An 11,444-nucleotide genomic window follows, 5' to 3' on the forward strand; every position below is an offset into this window, starting at 1 on the left:
TTTATCCCCGCAATGACATCAATCGTGCTTTTGTTTGCGACACTCTAGGGGGAAAAGGAGACTTTTACCCCTTGTTGCTGTTGTAGTAGCCTGGCCTAGATGAACCACTGCCAGTATGGATGTGCGTCACAAATGGCACCCTATTCCCTATATAGTGCACTACTTTTGACCAGAGACATTTGGGCCCTGGTTAAAAGTAGTGCGCTATATAGAGACTATGGTGTTATTTGGGACGTAGACCGTATGAACTCGGTAGTATGATGAGGAGGAGCCCCTCCCAGGGATATTAGCCTCTCGCAAGCTTTATTTCATGGCTGGCGGAGTGTGTGTGTGTGTCTATGTGTGTGAGACAGAGTGTGGCCGAAAAGCCTTCTCCTCGCTCAGTCTCAGTTTCTCAACTCTCCAAATGTTACAATATGCTACATGCATAGGAAAAATATAAGCACCCCCCCAAAAAATAAAGAACAAAAAGTGTAGCATTAGTTAAACTTTTTGCATCAGTCTTTATCTCTTTTGTGTTCTCACCATCTCTTTCAGGGACCTTGACCTTCTGTATACTGAGATTCACCCACATGATATACACTACATGGCCAAAAGTATGTGGACACGCTTCAAATGAGTGGGTTCTGCTATTTCAGCCACAACTGTTGCTCACAGGTGTATAAAATGGAGCACACAGCCATACAATCTCCATAGACAAACATTGGCAGCATAATGGCTCGTACTAAAGAGCTCAGTGACTTTCAACATGGCGCAGTCAAAGGATGCAACCTTTCCAACAAGTCAGTTTGTCAAATGTCTGCCCTGTTAGAGCTTCCCCGGTCAACTGTAACTGCTATTATTGTGAAGTGGAAACATCTAGGAGCAACAATGGCTCAGTCGCAAAGTGGTAGTCCACACAAGCTCACAGAATGGTGGGGCCAAGTTCTGAAGCGCTCAGCGCATAAAAATTACGCTTCACCATCTGTCAGTCCGACGGACGAATCGGAGTCTGGCGGATGCCAGGAGAACGCTATCTGCCAGAATGCATAGTGCCAACTGAAAAGTTTGGTGGAGGAGGAATAATGGTCTGGGGCTATTTGTCATGGTTCGGGCTAGGCCCCTTAGTTCCAGTGAAGGGAAATCTTAACACTACAGCATACAATGACATTCTAGACGATTCTGTGCTTCCAGGTTTGTGGCAACAGTTTGGGGAAAGCCATTTCCTGTTTCAGCATGACAATGCTTCCGTGCACAAAGCAAAGTCCATACAGAAATTGTTTGTCGAGATAGGTGTGGAAGAACTTAACTGGCCTGCACAGAGCCCTGACCTTAACCCCATCAAACACCTTTGGGATAAATTGGAACACTGACTGCAAGCCAGGCCTAATCGCCCAACATCAGTGCCGACCTCACTAATGCTCTCTATTTTGTCCTCCCAGGCACGGCCTAAAGGTGAGGGTCTAACTCCATACCAGGGGAAGAAGAGGTGTTTCGGAGAGTACAAATGTCCCAAGTGTAAGAGGAAGTGGATGAGCGGTAACTCCTGGGCCAACATGGGACAAGAATGTATCAAGTGCCATATCAACGTCTACCCACACAAGCAGGTAGGACAACGTATGTGTGTGCACGTGCGCATATGTGTGCAGTTGTGCATGGGGTGTTTGTGGGTGTTTCTGTGTGTGCGCTCGTGTGTGTGTGTGTGTGTGTGTGTGTGCGTGCGTGCGTGCGTGCGTGTGTGCGTGCGATGGAGTAATTTTGTATGTTGTAGAAAAAATATGCAAAGTGTTCTTAATCATTATTACAAAACTCTCAGAATATGGTTTGACAACTCAACCTCTTTAGTCAGGGGTTTGTGTATAAACGGAGGGGTGTGTTGAAGCTACATTTGTTTTAATGGTGAAATAACAGGCCTCAGCCGAGGTTAATAAGGTCCAGATACAGGGAGGGAAATGTGGTCACATTAGTGGTCTCAGAGGATGCATCCCAAATGGCTTCCTATTCCCTATGCAGTACACTAGTTTTGACTATGGTATAGGGTGCTATTTTGGATGCAACCTGTGGCTGCTTACATTTTTAAGGCTGTTCCCAACTTGCCTGAATAAAATATAGTAAAAAAAAATTGTGCTTCAGTGTAAAGTAGGAGTGCTGATCTAGAATCAGTTTGCCTTTAGGATTACAATGATTTAGATTATATGGACGGCTGGGACCTGATCCTAGATATAAATGCTCCTAAATAATCTTAGGTTGTGTCGTGTCTACACTTGACACTTACATGCGACTTTTGCTATCCGATCGCATTGAAAAGATGGGTGGCTTTGTGGTCTGATTGTGTTTAGATCTGGCTCACCACTTCAGGAGGTGGTCAGGGATGCATTGTGTGTGAATTTCTCCTTAGTCTGGACCAGAGTATGTGAGCAGAGCTGGAGAGGAGCAAGGAGCAGAGCGTGCCCAATTTGAGTGGAGGGTGGGTCGAGATTCCCAAAGGCTTGAGCATCGGTCTTCTCGCCCGCTCCAATTTCGCTCCAGTAGCACCCCACGAGCTCAGGGCATGCCCGGCCCAGTATGCATTTGTAGTCTACTTGTGGGCTGCGGTAACCCCTTGCTTTACCTACTGTCATGGAGTTTGCTAAATATTTTCATATAGAAACTGATAAAATGCACAGGAGGAAAATCAAGGGGACTTACAAGATGAGGACCAAGAGCAAGAGAGGGAGTGTGGTGATGAAGAATCTTTGTGGAATCTGAAAAGACACGTATCTCGAAGCATGATTGTGTACTTACTACGTGCACATGCTAAAAGAAAGGAACGAGTTGGGTAGATAACTAAGTGTGTCATTGTAGAAAAGTATTTATAAACCAAATATCTGATCTCTTAAACGTTTTGTTCATTTTTGTTCTATTATCTATGCAATAGGCCATCATTGATTTTGGACCAATAGGCTTGGCATATTCTCACGTTCAAGGAGCTTTCTGTTTTGATTTGGGTTATTTTACCTAAAAACCTTAGGCCTACCTATAGAAAAATAAAATATATAACTCTGCATCTCTGCCCAGCCTGGCAAGAGTGGCCAAACGGGTGTTTAGCATCCCCAGTGGTTCTGCAAGTGTGGAGAGGATATTCTCCGTTATTCTCTGTTGGTTAAATTGTGATGTTAATGAATGGAGCGAATTTGGAGTGGTATTTGTTTTTTTCTAGGAGCGCTGAGCGGTTCTTAGCAGAGTGGTTGGAAATTACATGGAGCGCTGGAACGGGATTTCCAACCACTCAACTCTGCTCACATGCTCTGGTCTGGACGCATTCAGGCTACCGAAAGCGCATACAGTTGGTGACACGTTTTCATTACAATGTTGGAGGAAATACGTTGCTAACATGCGAGGAACGTGTTTGCTGGCCTCATAAATGCTAGCCAGCTAGCTAATATTTATTTAAAAAAAATAATTGTTTGGGTAGTTATGCAAACCCGTATGCAATCCCTTTAGCTTTGCTTGCTGGCTAGCTACAGAGGTTAGTAGCTACAGTAGTTCGCTACTGGCATCTGTTGTTGTTGAGTTATTAACATATTTGACCTATTCTACCGTTTGTAGAATGCATACTAGCATTTTAATATAGCACAGGATAAGGGAATCCAGACACAGTAGACACATTTAAATGTAGGTATAGATGCATGACATGTTCGGAATTCCATGATCAGAAATCTATCATCAGAATACTAAAGCTGCATGAACTGTCAAGTCTAGGCACGGCCTTACACTACTCAGACACTTTGTGAATATGGGCCCAGAGCTCTGTCACTTAAACTATTAATCTCTCAAAAGCAATAAACTCCAAGAAACAGTTTAACTAGATGTTATAAGTAACTGTCCAAATATGTGACATCCAGAATTGTATTATCATTATCGCTGTCATTAAATATTTCTTCATTCAATTAACTTGAAAATGTGTAAATGTTTTGTTTGTAGAATTGAAAGAGCTTTAGACGTAATTCCCCGGTTCCAAACATTACATGTAAATAACACACTCAATCTAATCATATTTTCATTTCAACAAATTCAGTCAATTCCACCACTTAAAATACAGTTTTGGCTGCAGGGGACCCAACTTGTAGTTCCCTGGGCCCTGGTCAAAAGTAATGCACTATATAGGGAATAGGGTACCATTTGGGACATAGACCTACCCCGCATACTATGGAAAGAGTATGCACGATTCGCTCTGCTAGCAATAATGCTAAATTGGACAGAAAGGAGATGCCTTTTCTCAAGGAGGCTACGTCTTCACTCGCTCTGATATTAAAGGGGAAACCTGGTATTGCATTTCTGCAGCCCAATCCCGCCAAGTGGTGAGGTGACTGCTTTGTTATTGTTGTTGCTTGAATGCCAGATTGCCCCTTTAAACCATTATTGAAAGAGTGCAAGAAAACTTTATGGGAAAGTGAAAGTAGCTGTTGGGCTCTGTACAGTACATTCTATTGTATTTCTCAATAGTGATGATTGGCCACTTTAGCGATTTCTCCCTTCCAGAGTTTGGGATAATCGCCCAAACTCAAATGTACCTCTAGTCCCTACCCACAATTCGTGCACTTTTTGAGATCTGAGAGGGTTGGATAGCAATTTGATGAACGGTTATACAGTGTCCGACATAATTATTGGGACAGTGAAGCGTTTTTTTCTTCTTTTGGCTCTATACTCCCCACATTTGGATTTGAAATCAAACAATGACTATGAGGTTGAAGTACAGATTGTCAGCTTTAATTTCATGGTATTTACATCCATATCAGGTGAACTGTTTAGAATTTACAGCACTTTTTGTACATAGTCCACCCATTTTAGGGGAGCAAAGGTATTGGGACAAATTCATTTATATGTGTATTACATCAAGCTTGTGACTTTACAAATATGTTGGATTATTTGGCTGTTTGTATTGGTTGTGTTTCAGATTATTTTGTGCCCAATAGAAATGAATGGTAAATAATGTATTGTGTCATTTTGGAGTCACTTTTATGGTAAATAAAAATATAATATGTTTCTAAGCACTTCAACATGAATGTGGTTGCTACCATGATTTCAGACAATCCTGAATGAATCGCGAATAATGATGGGTAAAGAAAGGTACAGATGCACAAATATCATACCCCCCCATAAATACTAACATATTTTAACCCGCAAAACACCAGTCTCAACGTCAACAGTGAAGAGCCGACTCCGAGATGCTGGCCTTCTAGGCAGAGTTGCAAAGAAAAAGCCATATCTCAGACTGGCCCATAAAAATAAAATATTAAGATGGGCAAAATATCAGAGACACTGGACAGAGGAACTCTGCCTAGAAGGCCAGCATCCCAGAGTCTCCTCTTCACTGTTGACGTTGAGACTGGTGTTTTGCGGGTACTATTTAATGAAGCTGCCAGTTGAGAACTTGTGAGGCGTCTGTTTCTCAAACTAGACACTAATGTACTTGTCCTCTTGCTCAGTTGTGCACCAGGGCCTCCCACTCCTTTTCTATTCTGGTTAGAGCCAGTTTGCGCTGTTCTCTGAAGGGAGTAGTACACAGCGCTGTACGAGATCTTCAGTTTCTTGGCAATTTCTCACATGGAATAGCCTTCATTTCTTAGAACAAGAATAGACTGAGTTTCAGAAGAAAGTCCTTTGTTTCTGGCCACAAATGCTGATGCTCCAGATACTCAACTCGTCTAAAGAAGGCCAGTTTTCAGCTGTGCTAACATAATTGCAAAAGGGTTTTCTAATGATCAATTAGCCTTTTAAAATGATAAACTTGAATTAGCAAACATAATGTGCCATTGGAACACAGGAGTAATGGTTGCTGATAATGGGCCTCTGTACGTTCCATTCAAAATCAGACGTTTCCAGCTACAATAGTCATTTGCAACATTAACAATGTTTACACTGTATTTCTGATCAATTTGATGTTATTTTAATGGACAGAAAATTTGTTTTTCTTTCAAAAACAAGGACATTTCTAAGTGACCTCAAACTTTTGAACGGTAGTGTACGTTTTTTCAAGTCATGTTTAAAAAATGATCTGAGCGGTAGATCTCGGCCTGCATTTTGAATCAGAAAGTGATCTTGGCTCATAAAATGTAGGTTACCACTGGTGTAGGGGACTAGGGGCACAAGTGCATAGGGCGTAGGAGATAGAGGATAGGGCATAGGGTCTAGGGGTTGCTTGCTGCTTTGGATTTGGACATACAGCTACACTAGGATTTGCATGGATCTTCATCCACTCTTCAATGCCATTGAGGGTTCTACTAAACTGTAGCTATGGTCACGGTCACAACACCATAGATATTCATATAATGATGGAATGCTTCAAGCAATATCAGGCGACTTCATCAGATCAAACCGATGATTAAATGTATTAAGTCACCATTAAGCGCAGCATTCACAGTGATTATTCTCACCAAAGTCAGTCTTTTAAAACGGCAGAGAAAAGTCTCTGTTCAATGGAAACAGCTTGTGGGGAAAGCATTCTCAAACGCTCTTTTCTGTGTGTGTGTGTGTGTGCTTGCGTTCTTGTCTGTGTGTGTTGTGGCTAGCACCACACTCGCAGGCAAATTCCACACATTTGCAATGTCACCCACTTCACATATTTCCCCCTGTCAGCGTTTGAGAATGAACCACTGACCCCCAGGTACTGCAGACACACGCACGCACGCACGCACGCACACACACACACACACACACACACACACACACACACACACACACACACACACACACACACACACACACACACACACACACACACACACACACCCACAGCTTGGCTCCAACAGAAAGGACTGAGGGAAATGAATTAAACATTGTGTATTTTTCTTATCTTCCGACGTTGGTATCTGATTCCCAGATACGCTTTAAACTGCAAGTCTTCATGTCCTCGACAGTTCCTGTTAGGTGGTGAGGTAAAAAGCTATCCTGACCTGAGCCCTGACCTTCTAAATAGCATCAAATAGCACATTAGTCCCAGGAGTCTTTGACTGATTCAGGCTCAAGATCAGAGTGAAACAATAAGATCAACCATCACAGATGAGTTACCTTACATTATAGTATTCTAGACCGTCTGTGTGCTTCTATAGTTTTCACATTTCATGACTTTAAGACAGGCATCCGGATATCTATGGCCGGATGGAATCTGGTTTTGGATTGAAAAATATGTGTGGCATTCATTCAAAATAAACTAATCATGAAAACAGTTTTATCCATTTAATAAATACACAGACAAACCGGACAGATGCAGTCCTTCAGTCCAAAACCCAAGATGTTTAACTATCAGATACTTTTTCCTACGAAACATATACTTTGTCATCAAGTACATCATATTTTGGAAGCCAAACTTAACATTGTGGGTTTGTTTGATATGTATTTCATGTTATTATCAATAAGCCTTTAAAGCTAGTGGCAGACAGTCAAGGCGAAGGCTGTCTGCATTGTCTTCTTGCTCTGGTCCTTGGCAACCTGGGCCTTTATCCATAAAGTGTCTCAGAGTAGGAATGCTGATCTAGGATCAGATCCGCTCTGTGCATATCATCATATTCATTGTGATCTAATAGGCAATACTGAGCTTAGATCAAAGACACTTTATGAATACGGGCTCTGGTTTTGACAAGTTATAGAATCAGTCTGAGACTGTCTGTCTGGAAAAAATAACAGTATCATAAAAAAACTCTGTAACAACAATGGGTGGGAAAGCAAATGATTGCTGAGGGATTGTATGTGATCGACATCCAACAAACCGTTGGCGCTGAACGATACCCTCTGTTGTCCTTCATATACTTTCCAACAAACCATTACTCCCAGTGGTGTAGCTGGTATTTTCATGCAGGTTTATATCAGCAAACATGTGCCTTGGACCTCTTTCTGGAATTATAGCATGTAGGAGGGGGCTCTGGTCAAAGGTAGTGCACTACATGGTTACCATTTGGAACGCAGCCTCTGTCATTATATCGTGTTAGCGAGAGAAGGAGATCTGTTAGGGTTATTTGCCTCAGCTCTGAAACCAATAACAGAAAGTACACTGACTCCAGGTCAGAAAAAATCCAGGGTTAGTTCTTGTGGCCTGAGATTTTGGAATATAACAGAGCTGGTTTGAGTCCCAAACAAACTGCTGGCAGATTGAAGGCTTTGTGTTGGGTGTGTGTGTGTGTTTGTTTGTGTGAGTGTGGGGTGAATTGTCAGTGTGTGGTTAGCACCCAGTATACTGTAGAACTGAGGTTAACTCTTCCCCCTGCCATGTTTTCACCATTGCAAACGGTTTATATAGTGTGTATACTTGTACGTGATGAGTCTCACTCTTCTCTTTCTCTACCTCCCTCCCTCCCTCTCTGCCATCCATCTTTCTCTACCCCCTCTCCCCATCTCTCTCCCTCTCTCCCTACGTAACTCTCCTCCCTGTTAGCGTCCATTGGAGAAGCCTGATGGCCTGGACGTCTCAGACCAGAGTAAGGAGCACCCTCAGCACCTGTGTGAGAAATGCAAAGTCCTGGGCTACTACTGCCGACGCGTGCAATAACACCTTAATATATACCCCCCCCTTGCTTCACTCCTCCCCACCCTCTCATCCATCCTCCTTCTCCTCTCCCCATCTCCATCACCTGTTCCTCACCCCTTCCACTCCTCCTCCCCCTCCCTTGTTCCTCCTCCCCCTCCATTTCCCATCCCCTCTGAATTAGCCGGTAAACCTCCTTTTGGGGAGGTTTGTCACTAAACACAGTTCCTGGTCATTATCCCTACACCTACTGGCCCTTAATGGTAAAGGAGTGAGAGAAACTGATCCAAGATCTGTACTTAGTGATTAAAAGCCCACAAAGTGCTCTTTCTAAACAGTGATAAAACCCCACAAAGTGCTCTTTTTAAACAGTGAAAACTTGCCTAAATAATTGTATGTAAATATCCTCAATCATGACAGGGCCTTGTAGCCTTGTGTACCCCACGCAATGTGTGTGTATAATGTGATATTGTTCTCACTGACAGTATTGCCCTCTCTTTGGTTTCATTACCTCACTTTGGGCTCTGTTGATTTTGTGGTTACAGAAGAGTTTTCCCTGCCAAGTGAAGTGTGTGTGGATGTTCTGAGTATTAAAACAGACAGAGACAGGGCTTCTAGTGATGGTAATGTAACAAAGGTCCCTAAACCTTCTATCGTCATGGGCTCAAGTCGGGGTCAATGTCTGGTCAAAGGTCAACCTATACATTAATAACTGTGAATGAATTATGAATTGATTATTGATTGATTAACTGAGGGATACCGCACCATACATCCCTGGCTTACATGTTATATGTGGTGTATTTATTATTTGTCGTCTGTTTGTCTGTTGTGCAATTTTGAATTGATTTTAACTGGGATATATACAAGTAACTGTCAAAATCTAGGAAACACCAACATAAAGTGTCTTAACAGGGCCAGCTTCAATGAACTGTGGCATAGATTCTACAAGTGTCTGGAACTCTATTGGAGGGATGCGACACCATTCTTCCATGATAAATTCCATAATTTGGTGATCTGTTGATGGTGGTGGAAAACGCTGTCTCAGGCGCCACTCCAGAATCTCCCGTAAGTGTTCAATTGGGTTGAGATCTGGTGACTGAGACGGCCATGGCATATGGTTTTCATGCTCATCAAACCATTTAGTGACCTCTTGTGCCCTGTGGATGGGGGCATTGTCATCCTATGGGGCATAGCCATGGTAGCCAAAATAATGGCAAAAATCATGGCCTACCCAGCATTTTTATACATGACCCTAAGCATGATGGGATTTTAATTGTTTAATTAACTCAGGAACCACACCTGTGTGGAAGCTTCTTTCAATATACTTTGTATCCCTCATTTACTCGTGTTTCCATTATTTTGGCAGTTACTTGTATATGAATGTGTAGTAGAATAGGTGTGTATGTTTTTATATCAAAGTATTATTGTGTAACTGCTTCTACTTGTCTATAGAAACTACTTTAGGTTGAGAATCGTTCTTCGTTTAGATGTAGTACAGTGATAATAACATTGATGTTTTGTATTTAACATGCTATGCATTTACGTCAGCAATGAAATTAGTGTTTAGGTATTAATCGAGACTTACAAATTGACCAGCTTTGAAAATTCTTGTCCAAAGCCAAATGCAATAAGAGCCGTTTCTGTTATGATAAAGACTGAATATCCAGTTCCTCTTAGCCAATATAACATTCATATTTAGACTCTCAAGTGTTAGATTGAACCTATCTGCAATGCTGTAGTCTTTTTTTGCCTACCTAATTTGACACTTTACTTCCAAATAATCATTTTATTATTGTAATGAGTTCCTTGAAAAGTAATTCCGTCCTGTACTCTATGTATGCTAACAATATTCTTATTAAGGACTCAGCTTCAGTAGTCTATTTGGTGTAGGATGCCGGTAGATTGACATGGTCGATTTTAGTTGATTAGAACTGGTATTTAATCTGGTATATACAGTAAATAAGTAATCCTTATGCATTTCAAAGTGGTTTTGTAGTATACATATTGCGTTTGCAAATTCACATCTTTTGTAGGACTCACAGCTGGCCAATAGAGCTGTTCCAATCTTGTAACGCTACTTTAAGACAGCTTTATTTACCTAGAAATATGACAGTGAATCTAACTAATATCTTTTTCCAAGGGGTTTAACCCCTTCATAGTGTGTCAAACAGGTGACAGGAGTAAAGGATGTCTGGGGAGAGAGATAGGTGAAGGGATGTAGGTAAGATGAATATAATGGTTGGTGAAGAAAAAATAAGTGGGAAAGTTGTCTTGTAACTGACATAGCCATGTTTTGTTTATCAGAGGACGTTTTGTAAGTGTGATGATGGATTAAGTTTACGTTTCTGTGTGTTTGATACCACATCATGATTTAAACATTAAATAATGTCTTTAATAGAGGAGGTAACTAACCATTATCTCTGTTTTCAAAGATATAGGCCTATACTTTAAACTTTATCGTTGGAGAATCTAGAGGGAAGAATATCTTTGATCTAACATTTTGTAACATTAGGTATAGTTGTATTTTAGTGATAGAGGTTATTGACACTTTTGTAACATTTATTTTGTGAGTATAGCTGAAGAGAAGTTTGCTACCAATTTTCAAAGCTGAGGTGTATTTTTCAAATCAAACACATTAGTTTCTCAAATATTTAGAATGTGTTTAATGGTTCTATAAAGGTTGAATTAATAGTTGTATATTTTATATTATCTTAAAAGTACCAATGTGCCTTGTAAAAAGAGAATAATTATTTAGAAAAATTTGAAGGAAATGAAATGAGGAGAATTTAACTTAGTTTGGAGCTGGATTAAACTAAGTAACTCTGAGGTAGTGTTTTGCCAAGTCTGATGCAAGTTCAAGATGTGAATACAAATGGGAAAACAATAACATTACCCCGTTAGAACTGAGAAGTTTCAACTGGCTAATGTCTTCCTCTACACCATTTTTTTGAGTTTGGGCGCAGTA

The 11,444-nt window shown here is 41.2% G+C and overlaps 1 protein-coding gene across 1 annotated transcript in view; it reads left to right on the plus strand.

The window, feature by feature from the left end:
• LOC139571026 (zinc finger CCHC domain-containing protein 24-like) overlaps positions 1 to 10,881 on the plus strand; it is a 54,060-nt gene extending 43,179 nt beyond the window's left edge. The window contains exons 3-4 of the mRNA XM_071393497.1: positions 1,422 to 1,586; positions 8,390 to 10,881. Of these exons, the coding sequence (XP_071249598.1) occupies positions 1,422 to 1,586; positions 8,390 to 8,503 (279 nt within the window). The 3' untranslated portion in view covers positions 8,504 to 10,881. The remainder of the gene's footprint in view (positions 1 to 1,421; positions 1,587 to 8,389) is intronic.
• Positions 10,882 to 11,444: the final 563 nt, after the last annotated feature.

This window comes from Salvelinus alpinus, chromosome 3 (genome assembly GCF_045679555.1).
Source record: "Salvelinus alpinus chromosome 3, SLU_Salpinus.1, whole genome shotgun sequence".
Classification (NCBI taxonomy): Eukaryota; Metazoa; Chordata; class Actinopteri; order Salmoniformes; family Salmonidae; genus Salvelinus; species Salvelinus alpinus.